The sequence below is a fragment of the Geotrypetes seraphini genome, chromosome 3, assembly GCF_902459505.1.
Source record: "Geotrypetes seraphini chromosome 3, aGeoSer1.1, whole genome shotgun sequence".
NCBI lineage: Eukaryota > Metazoa > Chordata > Amphibia > Gymnophiona > Dermophiidae > Geotrypetes > Geotrypetes seraphini.
In genome coordinates, this window is record NC_047086.1 from 373,867,444 (window position 1) to 373,886,674 (window position 19,231).

The 19,231-nt window shown below is 44.2% G+C and overlaps 1 protein-coding gene across 3 annotated transcripts in view; it reads right to left on the minus strand.

The window, feature by feature from the left end:
- The window catches only part of SPTBN1 (spectrin beta, non-erythrocytic 1), a 569,130-nt gene that overhangs the window by 314,541 nt on the left and 235,358 nt on the right, over positions 1-19,231 (minus strand). For all 3 annotated transcript variants that reach the window (XM_033938993.1, XM_033938994.1, XM_033938992.1), the window contains one exon: positions 17,520-17,671. In XM_033938993.1, the coding sequence (XP_033794884.1) occupies positions 17,520-17,671 (152 nt within the window). The remainder of the gene's footprint in view (positions 1-17,519; positions 17,672-19,231) is intronic.

Here is a 19,231-nt window from a genome sequence, read left to right on the forward strand (position 1 = left end):
CGCGGCTGCTGCACATTGCGCCATTGGCTTCATTGTTGTATCCACCAGTACACCCAAATCTCTTTCAAGCAGAGAAGCCAACCAGGGGAGGTGGGTGGGTTGTGAGAATAGCTGCCTGATGTCCCTGGATAACACCTGTTACGGTAAGTAACTGTGCTTTATCCCAGGACAAGCAGGCAGGTATTCTCACATATGGGTGACCTCCAAGCTAACTAGAATGGAATGGTGGAGTGTTGGCAATTTAGTAATACTGTTTGGCCAAACTGTCCATCCCGTCTGGAGAAAGTATCCAGACAATAGTGAAAAGTGAAGGTATGAACCGAGGACCAAGTAACAGCCTTACAAATTTCCTCAATAGGTGTAGATCTGAGGAAAGCCACTGAAGCTGCCATTGCTCTGACTTTATGGGCTGTGACTTTACTGTGAAGGGGTGTTCCAGCCTAGGCATAGCAAAATGAGATACAAGCCGCCATCCAGTTGGAGATGGTATGCTTAGAAATAGGATGTTCCAACTTATTGGGATCGAAAGAAAAAAAAAGTTGAGAAGCAGTTCTGTGTGGTTTGGTGTGTTCCAAGTAGAAGGCCAAAGCACGTTTACAGTCTAGAGTATGAAGGGCTGATTCTCCAGGATGACAATGAGGCTTTGGAAAAAACACTGGAAGAACAATGGATTGGTTGAGATGAAATTCCGGAGGAATTTAGGATGAGTACGAAGAATCACTTTGTCATGATGGAACACCGTGAATGGTGGGTCAGCAACTAAAGCTTGCAGCTCACTGACTCGTCGAGCAGAAGTGAGGGCAATGAGAAATACCACTTTCCAAGTAAGATACTTCAGATGAGCCTTATCAATTGGTTCAAATGGAGGCTTCATGAGTTGAGTAAGGACAACACTGAGATCCCAAAAACCACCAAATGAGCAGAGAGGGGTTTCTCTTCAATAGGCTGATGGAAAGCCGCAATTGCACTGAGATGGACTCGTATAGATGTAGACTTGAGGCCAGAATTGGATAAGTGCAAAAGATAGTCCAAAACAGAAGATAAGGAGGAATGCTGAGGCTCCTTATGATGAGAAAAACACCATGTAGAAAATCTAGTACATTTTTGGTGATAGCATTGTCTAGTGGTAAGCTTTCTAGAAGCCTCTAAAACGTCTCTTACAGACTGAGAAAACTGAAGAGGGGTTATGTTGAGAGGTACCAAGCTGTCAGGTGTAGAGACTGCAGGTTGGGATGAAGCAGAGATCCTTGACTCTGTGTAAGCAGAGAAGGAAAAATTGGTAGAATGTATGGCTCCCTGCTGCTGAGTTGAAGTAGAATGAAGTACCAGGGTTGTCTTGGCCACCGAGGAGCGATTAGTATCATGTTGGCATGATCGTTCTTCAACTTGACCAGAAACTTGGGAATGGAGGGAATGCGTAGAGGAAGACATTCGTCCATTCCAGAAGAAAAGCATTTGCCTCGAGGCGGTGAGGAGAGTATATCCTGGAGCAGAACTGAGGCAGTTTGTAATTGTGGAGAGCTGCAAAGAGGTCTATCTGAGGCATTCCCCACTGTGAAAAAATGTGATGAAGAGGCGAAGAATGGAGAGTCCATTTGTGAGGTTGCAGTAGACGACTCAAGTTGTCCGCTAAGCAATTCTTTGCCCCTTGAATGTAGACAGCTTTGAGGAAGGTATTGTGACGGATTGCCCAGTCCCAAACCTCCAGAGCTTCTTGACAAAGGGACCCTGTCCCTCCCTGATTGTTGACATAATACATGGCGACTTGGTTGTTCGTCCGAATGAGGACTACTGTGTCTTGAAGCAGATGTTGAAAAGCGTGGAGAGCTTTGAGGATCGCTCTGAGTTCCAACTGATTGATATGACACTGACGATCCATACTGGTCCAGAGGCCTTGAATACGGAGACCATCGAGATGAGCGCCCCAAGCGTAGGTCGAAGAGTCTGTTGTGAGGACCTTCTGTTGAGGGAAAGTTTGAAAAAGCAAGCCTCTGGAAAGATTGGAAGAGAGCATCCACCAACGGAGAGACTGTTTCAAAGAAGGAGTGACTGTGATGTGTTGAGAAAGAGGATCGCAAACCTGCGTCCATTGAGATGCCAGGGTCCACTGAGGAATTTTGAGGTGAAGTCTGGCAAAAGGAGTGATGTGTACTGTGGAGGCCATGTGACTTAGGAGTACCATCATGTGTCTCGCTGAGATGGAAGAGCGGGAAGATACTGTATGACAGAGTTGAAGTAGAGCTTCCAGACGTTGCAGTGGAAGGAATGCTATGAGTTGGACAGTGTCCAGAACAGCTTCAATGAATTGTAGTCTGTGAGGGTTGAAGCTGAGATTTGGGAAAATTGATCTCGAATCCCAAACTTTGTAGTCTGTTGGGCCGCTACAATAACCCCTTGAGATGTGGAATCTTTGATGAGCCTGTCGTCGAGGTAGGGAAACACCTGAAGACCATGATTCCGTAGAGCTGCTGCTACCACTACCAGGCACTTGGTGAACACTCTGGGAGACGAGGCCAGGCTGAAGGGTAGTACTCTGTATTGATAATGCAGATTCCCCACCCGAAATCTGAGGTACTGACGGGAGGCCGGATGAATGGGAATATGAGTATAGGCCTCCTTGAGATCCAGAGAACATAACCAGTCATTCTGCTCGAGAAGGGGATAAAGGGATGCCAGGGACAGCATTTGAAACTTTTCTTTGACTAGAAATTTGTTGAGAGCCCTGAGATCCAAAATGGGTCGCAGATCGCCCGTCTTCTTTGGAACAAGGAAGTAACGGGAGTAAAAACCCCTGTTTTGCTATCCAGAGGAACTGGTTCGATGGCATGGAGTCGAAGCAGAGCTTGAGCTTCCTGAAGAAGAAGGGCAGTCTGGGATGGATTGGAAGGATACTCTGTTAGAGGAAGCTCTGGTGGAACCTGAGTGAAATGAAGAGAGTATCCTTCTCTCAGGATGGTAAGCACCCAGAGTTCGGAGGTAATTAATGTCCATCAGTCGTAAAAATGATGGAGACGACCTCCTATAGGGGGAAAATGAGACAGAGACAGAACGGTAATTATGCTCTGTTTAAAACGGTCAAAAAGGCTGAGAAGCCTTAGGTGCAGCAGAAGGTTGGGGTTTTTGCTGCTTCTGAGGTTGCTATTTCTTAAGAGGAGGGCGAGTGTATGGAGCCGGCTTTGGAGCATAATGCCATTGATAGATCAAAGTAGGGCATGCAGGCTTGGCCGGAGCTGGCTTTTGCTTAGGTCTGACAACTGAAGCAAAAGATTTCTCATGGTCAGACAATTTCTTGGTGGCTGCCTCGATAGATTCATCAAAGAGGTCATTGCCCTCACAAGGAATGTTAGCTAAGCGGCCTTGAAGATTAGGGTCCATATCAATGGTACGAAGGCAGGCGAGACGACGCATAGTAAGCAGCAGAGCAAGCAGCTGCTCGAGCAGACAACTCGAATACATCATAAGATGACTGGAGGAGATGCAACCGGAGTTGAGACAAAGAAGCAATAACCTCTTGAAATTCAAAGTGCATTTGAGTATCCAGATAATGCAAGAACTTCGGTAATAAAGAAATAAGAAATTCAAAATAAGTGATGAATTGAAAATTATAATTGAGGACTTTAGAGGACATCACAGCATTTTGATAGATGCGACGTCCGAATTTGTCCATAGTTTTCGCTTCCCTTCCAGGAGGAATGGTGGCATAAACCTTGGAAGGATGGGACCTCTTTAAGGAGGACTCGACAAGGAGGGATTGATGAGATAACTGAGTGTTGTCAAATCCTTTGTGATGCACAGTTTTATACCTAGAGTCCAATTTGCCTGGAACGGCTGGTATGGAAGAAGGTGTTTCCATGCATCGACCAAAAGTCTGTTTCAAAAGCTTATGAAGTGGAAGCTTAAGAAACTCTGCCAGAGGTTGAGGAAGATGCATGACTTCTAGATACTCCTTAGAGTATTTTGAGCCAGTATCTAATTGAAAATTCAAGTCCACAGCCATCTAACGGAGGAAAGATGAGAAAGAAAGCTGATCTGCCAGTGCTTTGCCTCGAGAAGGACTCGAGGACGTCGAGGCAGCCTGAGTCGAAGATGAAGCTTCGGCATCAAAGGAACCTGGTGATTTGGATGAGGCAATCGAAACCGGAATATCCTCAAGGTCCGGCATCGGAGACCTCGAACGAGACATCGGTGGTCTGGTCGAGGTTGGAGTAGATCGAAGTTTAGAGGAAGATGGTCTGTCCTGAGAAGAAGAACTATGCCTGGAATGATGCCTCGAGGAAGGCCTCTAACGTCGGTGAGAACTGTGTCTGGAACCAGATCTCGAGGATCGAGGAGACTTTGCCTCGGAGACAAGAGCAGCCAAAGCCATCAGATGAATAGGACTAGAGGCTGTAGATCAAAACTCCAGAGGCTTGGTGGAGGAACCTCGATGCATTCCCAAACACTTCATCCTCGATGCATCCCCAAACACTTCATCCAGTCTGACCTTACACACACTTTGCAGGGAACAGAGTCTCTGGGAGTGTCTGGTCTGGCATCCAAGCACATAAAGCAAGGAGCATAGAGTGTGAGGATTCCCATCAAGGCACTCGCAAAGAATATGCTCCTTGCTTTATGTGCTTGGATGCCAGACCAGACACTCCCAGAGACTCTGCTCCCTGCAAAGTGTGTGTAAGGTCAGACTGGGGCAGCTCGACCTCACGGGAGTCTGCTGAATACCCAGGCTGGATAAGAGGAAGCAATTTGAGTCCCATGTTAGTAAGGAACTGAATAAACTGCTTCTCTAACATGGTCTGGAAAGAAGCCAGCAAGGATGGATCCGCGTCTGAAACCGGATCACCTGCTTTGACTGGAGGTTCCTTCGAGGTAGTGTGAGTGTGCTTCGACCTGGGAGTCTTAGACACTTTAATTACCACCGGCGGATCCGACTGTTGAGCTATCTGACCTGAGGAAACGGGGGAAGATACAGCAGATGACGTCGAAGCAAGAGCCGCTGCAAACGACGAAGGTCTGATGAAGCTCGAGATGGAAGCAGTAGGCGCAGAAGGAGCCACGGTGGGAGTCGAGGCCGAAGACGCCTTCGAAATCGAGGGATCAGTAGAAGACTCCATCTTGAAGAGCTTGTCCACCAAAATACAACGACGCTTGAGAGCACGAGGATGAAGTGTTTGGCAAGGCAGGCACAACCTAAGATGATGTTTTGGCCCAAGGCACTTGAGGCAGCGTCCGTGAGGGTCCGTAAGAGAGATTGCGCGCTGAAGCCTCTTGAAGCCCGTGGCAGGCTGGGACATAGAAGGAAAAATAGCCGCCGCAAAATTGAAGCCCTCAGGCTGCGGCCGAGCGGCCTGTACCGGAAAACAAATGGAAGAAGAAAAAAATTTATTTTTTTTTACTAAAAATAAAAGAAATAAACTAAAAACAGCAATTCGTGAAGAAAAAAACCCACAAACTGCGGTTGAGAGAAGGCACAAAGGAATGAAGTAAAACGAAGAGAGTCAAAGACGGACTTCTCTGCTCCGCAGAAAACTGAGAAGACGCGCCCTGCGCTGGGCAGGAAGGCACTTGCGCATGCGCGGTGCAGGCGACTCAAAACTTCGAGTTTCTTCAAGCAAGTCTGCTTGTGAGGCGTCCGCATCCGGGCTCCGTCGGTGACGTCACCCATATGCGAGAATACCTGGCTGCTTGTCCTGGGATTACATTACATTACATTACATTAGGGATTTCTATTCCGCCATTACCTTGCGGTTCAAGGCGGATTACAAAAGGTTAATTTAAAAAAAAAAAACAGAGTTACAATGATTAGCAAGAGAGGTAAGTTGTAGATCTTATAAACATTTAGCGGGTTGTTGAGGGTGAGGTGGTTTGTAAAAGAGTTAATAGGTGGTCATAGTGGAAGTTCTTTTGTTATTATTAGTGCAGTAATGGGTAGATCAAATGTCAGTTTTAGAGTTACTAAACGGTCGTGATGTTATTGCTGCTTCAGGAATTTCTTGAAGAGTGTGGTTTTTATTTCTTTTCTGAACGTCCTATAGTCTGGGGTGGTCATCAAGAGGTTGGAGATCTGGTTGTCCAGCCTTGCGGCTTGGGTGGCTAGGAGGCCGTCGTGTAGTTTTGTTCTTTTTACTTCCTTGATTGGGGGGGGGTATGAATGGGGAGTGCGTTTTTCTGTGTCTTGTAGTGGGTGCTTGGATGAGGCGATTGTTCAAGTATGATGGGCTGTCTCCGTGTAGGGTTTTAAATAATATGCAGTAGAATTTGAATTGGATTCTTTCTTGGATTGGAAGCCAATGTGAGTTGATGAAGGCTTCAGTGATGTGGTCATGTTTTTTCAATGAGTAGATGAGTCTCAAAGCTGTATTTTGGATTGTTTGGAGTTGTCTGATCGTAGTTGCAGGGCAAGGAAGGAAGAGGATGTTGCAGTAGTCCAATATACCTAGTATTAGGGATTGTACTATAAGTTGGAATTGTGTTCTTTCAAAGAATTTTCGGACTTGTCTCAGATTTCTCATGATTGCGAATGATTTCTGAATTGTTTTATTTATTTGCGGTTGCATAGTGCAGCATCTGTCTATGGTCATGCCAAGTAGTTTTATGGTGGTTTGGATGGGATATTTGATTGCGTTTATGTCTAAGTTGGTTGTGGTTTGGATCTTGTCATTTTCGAGAAGGATGAATTTTGTTTTGTCTTGGTTGTGACTGTTTCAAGTGTTTGGTGAAGTTTGTCTGTCATGGTAGGTTTAGAATGATCGTATGGGATGAGGATGGTGATGTCATCAGCATAACTATAGGTGGTTATGCCCAGATTGTCTAGATGCGTTCCTAGAGAAGCAGTGTAGAGATTGAAGAGGGTGGGGGATAGTGGAGATCCTTGTGGTATGCCGCAGGGGTTTGACCAGGATTCTGACTTTTCTTTGTTTGATTTTACACTGTAGGTTCTGAGTTTTAGGAATCCTTCAAACCAAGAGTATACTTTATCTGAGATGCCTATTGCGTCTAAGATCTGTAGAAGGATGTTGTGATCCACTAAGTCGAATGCCGCAGTTAGGTCCAGTTGTATGAGAAGCATTTTTTTCCCTGTACTAAGGTGTTGTCTGACGGTATCCATAAGGGAGCCTAGTAGTGTCTCTGTACTGAAGTTTGTTCTGAAGCCTGATTGCATGGGGTGGAGTAGGTTGTGGTCATCTATGTAATTGGTGAGGAGTTTGGCTACTAGGCCTTCTATAATTTTGACATATAGCGGAATTGAGGCTATAGGTCTAAAGTTAGATGGGTGGTTTTGTGGTGCTTTTGGGTCTTTTTGGATTGGGGTGATGACGATTTCGCTGAGGTCAGCAGGGAATGTGCCTTCTGTGAGCGTGAATTTAATCCATTGTAGAATTATGGTGCGGAATTTTACACTAGAGGTGGTAAGGAGATATGAGGAGCAATGGTTGAGGTCACAGGAGGCATGGCTGTATTTTTTGTAGATTTTGTTGAATTCTGACCATTGTATGTTGGGGAATTGAGTCCAAATTCTGTCTGCTGCAGTTGCCTCTTTTCCTGAAGGGTGGATTGTGATTGGGTTTTGATGGGATGGGTTAAGGATGAGAGTGGCTCTGGTATTGGTAATTTTGTTCTTGAAGTGTTCTGCTAAGAGGGTGGGTGATGGTGGAGGGGTGTTCGTGGTGGTTGTGTATGGTTTGGTGTCTGTTAATTCTTTCAGGATTTGGAATATTTTTTTGGAATCTTGGGTTTCCGTGCCTATGAGATTAGTATAGTAGCTTTTCCTCTTATCCCTTAGTTGATTTTTGTATTGTTTGTTGATTTTTTTCCATTCGGTTTTTGTTTGATCTTGGTTCTTTTTTCTCCATTTTCTTTCTAATCTTCTACACTGTCTTTTGAGTTGGAGTAATTCATTATCAAACCATTGGTCTGATTTCCTGCTGGTTCTGGTTTTGGTTTGTAGGGGGGCCAGATCATCAAGGATGTTGGTGGACACATTTTTCCAGTGGGAGATGAAGTTTTTTGGGTCGCAGTCTTGGATAGTTTTGTCTACATTTGACCAAAAAATGGTTGGGTCGATATGTTTGCGTGTGGTATATGTGGTTTTTTTTGATTGAGGTGTGTGTTTGGTCATGGTCCAGTTGATGTTGAAGTTGTATGTGTAGTGGTCTGACCATAGGGATGGGGACCATGTTCCGTTAGGAGTTTGGATTGCTGGATTGGATGGTTGGTGAGTCATGAATGCAGCAATGTCCAGTTGATGACCTTTTTCATGGGTGGTTTGTGGGTTTAGGATCTGGAAGGATAAGGCATTGAGGAAGGATAGACAGTTATTTGCTGGTGTGGAGGTTGTGTCTTCTAGGTGTAGGTTTAGGTCTCCTAGGATGAGGTTATATTCTGCTGTTAATGAGTTTTGGTAGATGAAGTTTTCAAATTCAGGTCTCACTGTGGTCCAGTTTCCTGGTGTTATGTAGCAGAGCAAGCAGTTTAGTGATTTTTTTAGTGTTGGGTTTGTGAGATGACACGCTAGGAAATCCATTTGCGGGGTGGATGTTTTTTCAAGTATGTTTAGAGTTAGGGAATTCTTGATTATTATTGCTAGTCCTCCTCCTCTTTTTTTTTCTCTGCAGGTTACTGTTATTTTGTATCCCGGCGGGCATACTTCTTTTATTCTTGGGTCTGTGTCTGAGGTTAACCAGGTTTCAGTGAGGAATAGGCAGTCGAGTTTTTCTGTTTTTATCCAATTTTTTATGTTTTCTGTTTTGGGTCCTAGTGCTCTGATGTTAACATAGGCACATGTAAGGGAGGTCGTGTCAGTCTGGGGAATGTGTGTTGTTTCCGGATATATGAGTGTTGTGGGAGATGGATGAGATTTTGTTTTCGGAAGTGTTGATCTTCTTCTCCAGGTAACAGTGATGGAGTGTTGAGTGCTGGCGTGGTGGTTTGAGTTTCTTGATGTGATTATTCTTCTGTTGGGAAGTTGGAAGTTGGTTGTACTGGAGGATGTGGTTGTGGTGGGTAAGTTGTTTGCTGCTGCTTTCCAACTAGAAATGAGGAGGATTATCAAAAGGGTGGCTAGTGTGTGTGTATGCAAGGAGAGCTTCATTTTTGATGACTGGTTCGGAGTGTTAGGTAGAAGGAATGGTTCTCCTTTTGAGTCCCAGCTGGATCGGGAGTGGCTGGTTTTTTCGTGCTGGGAGGAGGGGGAGGAGCGGGGATCTCACGCTCCTTACCTTATGTTGGAAGTCGGCAGGAGGTCCTGTGTAGTGGTCTTTGGGGCGTAGGTGTTCCCGGTTCCTAGGTCCGCAAGTGCTCCTCTCAGGTGCTCCACGAAGGCGCTCACTAAGGCGCAGGCGCCTTTGTCGTGCGCCTTCGTCGGCGCGCCGAACGGCGGTGCGCCGTTGACCCTGGGTCGAATTAAATATGGTGTCCTCCTGCGGGAACGGGGGGGCGGAGCAGGGCTCCCACGCCGGCCCGTTCGAGCTGGCTTGTGTGGTGCTGGCGTCGGGTCTGTTTTTTTTAAAATGGTGTCCTCCTGCGGGAACGGGGGGGGCGGAGCAGGGCTCCCACGCCGGCCCGTTCGAGCTGGCTTGTGTGGTGCTGGCGTCGGGTCTGTTTTTTTTAAAATGGTGGCCTCCTGCGGGACCGGGGGGGGCGGAGCAGGGCTCCCACGCCGGCCCGTTCGAGCTGGCTTGTGTGGTGCTGGCGTCGGGTCTGTTTTTTTTAAAATGGTGTCCTCCTGCGGGAACGGGGGGGCGGAGCAGGGCTCCCACGCCGGCCCGTTCGAGCTGGCTTGTGTGGTGCTGGCGTCGGGTCTGTTTTTTTTTAAATGGTGTCCTCCTGCGGGAACGGGGGGGCGGAGCAGGGCTCCCATGCCGGCCCGTTCGAGCTGGCTTGTGTGGTGCTGGCAAGTCTGCTTGTGAGGCGTCCGCATCCGGGCTCCGTCGGTGACGTCACCCATATGCGAGAATACCTGGCTGCTTGTCCTGGGATAATACCCTGAAGCCACCACTGCGATGACTGACCAGACCATCTCCATGCAAAAAAAGCATGTGAATCAGTGCATCATTTATGGATTTTAGGTCCAGGATAGGTCTCCAAACTTCTGTGCGTTTCTTAAGCATTATGAAGTATATGGAGTACTGGTTCTATGGCATGAATGTCCAAGAGTTATCATATAGGCTTCAAAAAACCAAAAAATATTATAACAACATTTGCTCGGATCCTGAACTCTTTTCTGACCATCCAGATGGGGAGTCAAGGAACAGTTCTGGAGGTGGATGAAAAAACTCAATCCTGTGTCCCTATCAAATAATACCCCAAACCCAGCAATCTGATGAGATCTGCTCCCCTTTCCTCCAGAAAGCAGACAGTCTCCCGCCAACGTGAGGTGGTGTGGTGGTCGACCTGGCATCATTGTAGCTTTTTGGTGGCTGAGCCTTCACATGAGGGTTGGTGTCAGTAGTTGCCAAATCTCTGTCTGGACCCTTGGAAGGGTCTCTGGGAAGAGGAACCGGAGAACTGACGGGATCGAGAGGAACAAAAATTGCCACTCTCAGTGGAACACTGAATTCTGCTGTCTGGTAGAAATTTGGAATAGCAAACTGCCACACAGGCCAAAAGCCTTTGCCAAAAGCTTCTGCCCCTTAAAGGGTAATTTGTTTGAATAGCCTTGAAGGCTGAATTGCCCTCCCAGCACCTAATCCAGATCATCCATCAGACAGAAACAGCATGAGCTGACATCTTGCTCATGATTCTGAGGTCATAAAGAGCATCGGCCACATAATCCATTTTGTTTATAATCAATTGGGGACAGCTGTCCTTCATTTCCGAAGAGCTATGTCACAACCTGGTATGACAGGCCTGTGCCACAAAGGAGGCAGCCACTGCTGCTTTGATACCCAAAGCCAGTGCATCAAACTGTCTTAAAGACCATGTTGACCTTATCTACAGCATAACCCCTCCCTCACTAGGAAGGGAGGTACACTTAAGTCTCTTGAGCTACCGCAGAATCCACCTTCGGTTTGGAAAATAGCTGTTGGAAGACTAGAGCCATAGGATAAAGCCTGGATATATAGCCTTTGCCACCTTTATGGAGCTTTCTAGGGACCCCCTTTGGTCAATGACTAAAGAGGTGATTTCTGGATGTGCCGGAAAGACAGCAGTTTGTGCATTTTTACCACTCATAATGTAACACTGGGAGATGGAGGGCTTTTGAAGTCCAACTTCAATTCGCAGAGAGTGTCCAAAATGACAAGTGAAATAGTGGCGGACTTGAAAAGTTGGTGCACTAAGCAATTGTCACCCTGATCAATAGCAGCCACAGCTTCCTGACATTCGGCCTCATCCAAGTACACAGTGAATCCTTAAGATAATAAAAGCATGGGGAAAAAAACTTCCAGTCCTCCCAGTCCTGCTTCAAGTGGTCACTGACATTTGGAACTGGCTAATTCCTAGGTGGGGAAGCCTGGTTGGGATGGAACTCTCCCTGTACCGGTGCTGGCATACTCGCAGGCAGTGCAGTGATCCAAGGGCCCGTCAAAAGGCTTTCCACAAGAGATTGACAAAACCTGAAAACCCCTGGACAACTAGCCCTAAAGACCCCTGCAGGACCCCTGACTGGGTAGTTGGACTTCCGCCGCCTCCACACGTTTGTGTTTCGTACCCTTGTTGTATGCGGCTTCTGAATGAGATCTCTTCAATGATGGGTGGGTATTTTGGGGTTTTCATGCCCTGGAGAACTCTAAGGAGGCTGAGCCCATTCCTCCTGCAGCAAGTGGAACACAGTCGCTCATCTGCCAACAAAGCTGCATAAAATATGGGCAGATTGGCTGAGGAATTGGGCAGATAATCTCTGAGCAAAACAAGGGCTTTTGAGGCATAAGGAAATTTTTGAGAAAAAAAAAAAATTAATAAAAAATCCAAGATTGCTGCTGCCAGTAAAATTGCACCAAAAACAGCCTGTGGAAGCTTTCCTGAAATGCAAAAAAAAGCTGAAAAAGGTGTTTAAGATGTGGAGGAACCTAACTTTAACCCCAGAAATCCTCAGATCTAACATTTTCTGACACCCCCCACCTTGATTTTCCCCATAGAGAATACAAGGAGTACTCACTATTGCTTCTGGTGCCTGTCAGCTTGCAGCTGCCTGCCTACAGGAAAAGGATTTCTGCCTCTGAAACTGCTGGAATGAATCCACCACTGGAAATATTCTGGCTACCAGTTAGGAGGACTCTGACCAAGGGCTCCGAACCCCAAAAATCCATGCGGTGCATCAGGGGCAGATAATTCAGTTAGCTCCCTGATGCCCAAAGTATTGTGACATAGGGGCCCCAACAGCCTGCACTCAAGCCTCTGATAAATCAGCATGCGAGCAAGCTCCCAGGGGAACGGACCCTGAGCTTTTGATAAATCACAAAGCAGGCTGGCTCCACAGGCACTCCAAGAGATTGGCCTCGAGGATCTGCATCCTTTCCCTGGCAGAGAAAGCCCAAAGGTACCTCTGAGCACTGAAAGGAACCAATGGACCAATAGACGTGAAAATAATAAAAAGAAGAAAGAGAAGATCAGAATATACTTCAGTTCACTTGGAAAAACTGAACTACACTGCAGAAGGGGAGGAGTTGAAGGATATGAGCGATACCCTTCAGCAAGGTTTGCAAGTAGAGGAGGACAACTGCTTCAGTATAGAATCCTTTATCTTTGCAACAGAAATAAACAAATGTTGGATCCTTTTCTTTAAAGCACATTAATCCAAAACCATCAAGGATTACTATACAAGCATTTCTAATTAAACAGATGGGAGTAAAACACCTTATAAAACCTAGATCTACTATTCAGACTTCTAAACACATGATAAATTCATCCCTAAAAGTCATAACTTACACTTTAACACTCCTCCCCTTTACTAAACCGTGATAGCGGTTATTAGCGCAGGGAGCAGGGCTGGATGCTCCGTGCTGCTCCCGATGCTCATAGGAATGAGCATGGAATGTTGGGAGCAGCGCAGAGCATTCAGAGCGGCTCCCTGCGCTAATAACAGCTTTCGCGGTTTAGTAAAAAGGAGAGGGGGTAAATTAGCTACTGGTATCTCCCATCCAAAAAAAAAAAAATAAATCGCTCCTACTATGGTAATTTTTTCCTGTGGTGTCAGAGTTTTGTGCATCTCACCCTAAGTGAGCAGTCTTCTTTGGAACATCTTCAAACAGTTCAACATACAGCTATCAGAATTTTATGTTATATGAGAAATTTGAACCGTATATAACTCCTCTTTTTTAAAAATATCATTGGCTTCCAAAGAATTTCCTATTATAGTTTAAAATTCTTATTCTAACTCAAGAGTGCTACATTTGGGCTGAGGGGAGATATGACTGAAGTTTACAAAATCCTGAATGGAGTAGAATGAGTACAAATGGATCGATTTTTCACTCCGTTAAAAATTAAAGACTAGAAGACACTAGATGAAGTTACAGGGAAATACTTTTAAAACCAATAGGAATAAATTTTTTTTCACTCAGAGAACAGATAAGATCTGGAACAAATTGCCAGAGGTTGTGGTAAGAGCAAATAGCCTAGCTGGTTTTAAGAAAGGTTTACACAATTTCCTGGAGGAAAAGTCCATGGTCTGTTATTGAGAAAGACATGGGAGAAGCCACTGCTTGCCCTGGAACAGTAGCATGGAATGTTGCTACTCCTTGGGTTCTGGCCAGATACTAGGGACCTGGATTGGCCACCGTGAGAATGGGTTACTGGGCTTGATGAACCATTGGTCTCATCCTGCTTAGGGCTAGATACACTAAGACAGGGGTGTCAGTCTCAACTCAAGGGCCGCAATCCAGTCGGGTTTTCAGGATTTCCCCAATGAATATGCATGAGATCTATTTGCATGCACTGCTTTCATTGTATGCTAATAGATCTCATGCATATTCATTGGGAAAATCCTGAAAACCCAACTGGATTGACACCCTTGCACTAAGAGGAACAGTAAGACTGTGTGGGTCTGCACCAATCTGATTTTTTTTTCGATTCAGAAAGAGCTATTAATGCACTAAAAAGTTTGCATGCAAATGATTCAAGCGGTGTTCCTTGCAATCCCCAACTCTGTCATCCAATTGACTGCAGTGAAAGTGACTAACACATGTGCAGAGCTGGCAGGGGAAGCCTGAATAGCTGAGAGGCAGGGGATGCTTCGAAAGCAGGTTCCTGCCATTCAGCCGTTCAGTGCAGGATACCTTTTTTTCTTAATTTTTTTTTTAATGGGAACAGATGCTGTGCGTGTTACACAAGCACAATATCTGCCCCATTAAAAAAAGGAAAAAAAGCCTCTCCATAATGGTGGACTTTTCCTCCCATGTGCATCATGTGATGCACGGGGAGGGGCCTTAGTACATTGGGAAGCCACGTTAGAGCATTAATCACTCTATTAGTTTACATGGCATTTTAATATTAATTATCTTATTTGCATAGTCAGATCGGAGAATGAGAAATCGTGCAGAAAACCAATGGTGAGTCGTTTTCTGCATTGGTTTGGCAAATGTGATCGTTGCTAAAGCTGTTAAAATAGGTTCAGCGAAAATCACTGGCTTTAGTGCATCTGAGCCTTAGTTCCTTTGGTTTTCCCTTATCAATCTTCACATCAGCTTCGATCTTCTACTGAGCTTTTAATGTCAGGGGCCTTTTCCTCTCATGCAGGTTTGGGTTCAAGTAGACATTCAATTATCTTTGAGTTGCAGACTGAACTTAATTTTGTTAAGTTTATTTATTTTTTTTTTTTATTCAAGTTTATAACATTATTACATATACATAATAATAAAGTAAGGATAATACATAAATAAAATTAAGACATTATTACAACCAAAAGGCTATCACAAAATTCCTCTAGTCCTCATAACTGTGGGAGAGCAAATACTATATATCATAACAAAAAGTCAAATAAACATGATCATATAGACCAAACATATTAGTGTTTAGAAATTCAAACTCCAAATAATTAATTATGTGGTAGCAGAAGAAATACTAATAGATTCTTGATGTTGCAAAAATTGTTCTAACTGAGTTGAGTCCCAATAAACATAATCATTCTCCTTAAATTTAATCAAGCATTTACAGGGAAATTTTAAATAAAATGTGGCTCCTAAAGCCAACACCCTAGGTTTCAAAGCCAAAAAGGATTTTCTTCTCAATTGCGTTGCTTGGGCCACATCTGGAAAAATCAGTACATTATCTCCACATAATTTAGTCTGCTTATTTTGAAAATAAGCTTTCATTATCAAGGATTTATCTATCTCTCTTGTACAAGTTATAAGGAGTGTAGATCTAGTTTGAATTATATCCTGTGAGTCTTCTAAAAAACCAGTTAAATCAAAATCAATTTGTTCCAACTGATCTATACCTGATTCTGTGGGAACTTTTTTCCTCTGTGGAATATAATACAAATTTGTCAAAGGCAAATTTTCTACGTCCGTCATACCCAAAACTTCCTTAAAGTATTTCTTAACCAATATTTCTGGAGATAATAAATGAGTTTTGGGGAAATTAACTAGACGTAGATTTTTTGCTCTATGTAAGTTCTCCATTTTCTCAAATTTCATATGAGTGATATGAAAATCCTTAACTGCTGTTGAAGAAACTGCTTGTAATGTAACCACTTGAGACTCAGTTGTTCTAATCGATTTTTCCATAATTTTTAAATTTGAATCAACATTTGCAAATTTTTCAATCACTTCTTGCGAAAATTTTACATTTTGTGTTGCCACAGATTTTAATAACCCCTCCATACGAGTGTTAATTTGCGAAAGATCTTTTAAAGTAACTTCCTGAGGTTCAGTCGGAGGCTCTCTGGCAAACAAAGCCTCATCTTGAAAAGATAAGGCTTTGGGCATCACCCCATAAACCAATGAAGGTGATCCCACCTGCCCAGGGAGTTCTTCCGACTGACTACTGGAGCCAATCTTGGGCTCCAAGACATCAGGATTATTCGGTTGAGGGGGAGGAGTTCTACCTGGGGGGCTAAGAAATGCCCCTGATAGCGAATCCGCTCCTTGGCTGTAACCTAAGGCACTGGATGGAATAAAGTGCCGATCTATGGGACCTAATAATATCGGTGTGGACACCTTTGCTTTACCTTTCCTTTTCCCCATAATAGTAAAAATTTAATACATACAGTTCCTCCCGTTCCTCCCAGTGTCTCCAAGGGGCTCCCAAGGGGCAAACGTGCCCCTTAGGGCACGCCCCTTTGGCCGCGCCCTGCAGCCACGCACCGCAGTCGCGGCGTCCTTTTATCCCCGGAGGAAGGACCCGCGTGACGTCATTGCGTCTGTCTCCGCGGGTGCCCGGTAGGAAACGACTCCCGACTCTCCAGCTTCAGAATAACAAAGAAGCGCTGCAGTCCAGGGCACATACAAAGTCCACCAAGATGATAACACCAAAACAGTTTGCCTCTCCGGTCTCCTGCAGTCACGGCGTCCTTTTATCCCCGGAGGAAGGACCCGCGTGACGTCAGTGCATCTGTCTCCGCGGGTGCCCGGTAGGAAACGACTCCCGACTCTCCAGCTTCAGAATAACAAAGAAGCGCTGCAGTCCAGGGCACATACAAAGTCCACCAAGATGATAACACCAAAACAGTTTGCCTCTCCGGTCTCCTGCAGTCGCGGCGTCCTTTTATCCCCGGAGGAAGGACCCGCGTGACGTCAGTGCATCTGTCTCCGCGGGTGCCCGGTAGGAAACGACTCCCGACTCTCCAGCTTCAGAATAACAAAGAAGCGCTGCAGTCCAGGGCACATACAAAGTCCACCAAGATGATAACGCCAAAACAGTTTGCCTCTCCGGTCTCCTGCAGTTGCGGCGTCCTTTTATCCCCGGAGGAAGGACCCGCGTGACGTCAGTGCGTCTGTCTCCACGGGTGCCCGGTAGGAAACGACTCCCGACTCTCCAGCTTCAGAATAACAAAGAAGCGCTGCAGTCCAGGGCACATACAAAGTCCACCAAGATGATAACACCAAAACAGTTTGCCTCCGTTAAGTTTAAAGCAGGTGTGAAAACTTTTCTATTCACTAAGGTGTTTTGTAAGTATACAGGTGCCCCTTCAGCGAGACTCCTTTTGCTGTATTATACTGAAGTTTGTATGTTTAAAAATTAATTGTGTAATTGTTTTTCCGTCTTTCCTTTCCACTTGCTATTTATACAGTGGAATTCCTTTCTATCTTAATTCAGTCTGTACACTGCTTTGATATGGCAAAAACCAATGATAAATGATGTTCCTAATATCAGCATAAGGGATAATGTATAAAGTTAACAGTATAGCTTATGCCATCACAAGGTCTTATAAAGATTTATTTAAAGGGTTTTATATTTACTATTTAGTTTTATTCTGATGGCGATACATGTGTTTTAGGTCTTAAGTGCTTTGGACAACCATGTTAAAGAATTGAAATATTGATATGAACAATCTAATGTTAAGATTTGTTTCCTTATTATATTTAAAGCTGAAAGCCAAAGACATAACTTCACATAAATCCCCACATGGTATGTGGTCAAACACTTACAAGCCTCTCCCCCGATAGCACCTCCAGCAGTTTGATAAGCATCCTCCCATCACGAAGATCTGTATACAGGTCTGTAATTCTGCAGGACACACGAGACAGGTGGGAATTGACCCACTTCGTAAAAGTCTTCTTCTGAACAGCCTCACGTTCATCTGATAAAACAGAAACATGCTGTTACTTTAAATAATAATAATAATTTATTTTCTTATATAGCACCCTACCAACAGTTCTAGGCGATTCATAACAGAAGAAAAACTGAAACATCTCAGCGAAAAAATACAATTTCATAAAACAATACTTCATACAGCAGTCAGATACAGCATTAGTTAAAATACAGTTCCCAATTACTAAAAAAATAAAAGTTTAGAAGAATAAAAATAAAACACATCGTAAAATTAAAATCAGCATTCTTGTTTATTGAATAAATAAGTTTTTAATGATTTCCTAAATGTAAAATAAGAGTAGGTTTGAGCAATCAGTGGATTTAGCAGGAATTCATCTTCCCAGCCTGATACTCCAATGGCCTGTCCAAAAAAGTTTTGTAATGGTAGGCCCTTGGGGCAGGGAAGACGAACATACCCGAGTTTCTGGTACCTTTTATTGAACAAGACAATTTCAAATAAGAAATCAAATAGGATGGCAATAATCCAAAAAGTGCCTTATAACAAATTCACCCAAACTTAAAAAAACACTCTAGCCCCAAATGGCAACAAATGCAATTTGGCATAGAAAGGACTAACATGGTCATATTTTTTAAGACCAAAAATTAAGCGAACAGCAGCATTCTGAACTAATCGGAGTCTTAATAAAGTTTTTTTTCGGTAGCCCCAAATAAACAATATTACAATAATCCAAAGTGGATAGTACAGTAGATTGGACCAACAACCGGAAGGACTTCTTATCAAAGTACTTCTTGATGGTCCTTAATTTCCACATTATTGCATAACTTTTTAAAATTAGCAGATCTGTATGCTTCCTAAAAGTTAAGCTACGATCCAAAGTTATTCCAAAAATTTTCAAATTTGGCACTATCTCGAAGCTTTGACCCTTCAATTGGATAGCAGTTTCCTGTATTTTGTCATTAGGGCTTGCTAAGAAAATCTTAGTTTTTCCGGGGTTAAGTTTCAACCTAACCTGTGACATTCACTGTTCTACCTTATCCAAAAATATTAGAAATTTCAGTCATCAACTCTTTCGAGATAGTCTTACAAGGTAACAATATGGTGATATCATCTGCGTAAACATAAAACATTACATCCAGGCTTTTAAGTAAATATGCCAGAGGAACTGGGAAAAGGCAACCTAGAAAAGGACTTGGGGGTTTTGGTGGATAAAACAATGAAACCAGCAGCACAATGCGCAACGGCCTCAAAAAAGGCGAACAGAATATTGGGCATTATCAAAAAAGGTATCACTACCAGAACCAAGGAAGTTATCCTCCCGCTGTACAGGGCAATGGTGCGACCGCATCTGGAGTACTGCGTCCAGTACTGGTCGCCGTACCTAAAGAAAGATATGGCGATACTCGAGAGGGTCCAGAGAAGAGCAACAAAAATGATAAAGGGCATGGAAAACCTCTCGTATGCTGAGAGGCTGGAGAAGCTGGGGCTCTTTTCCCTGGAAAAGCGGAGACTTAGAGGGGATATGATAGAAACTTATAAGATCATGAAGGGTATAGTGAAGGTAGAGAGAGACAGATTCTTCAGACTGGC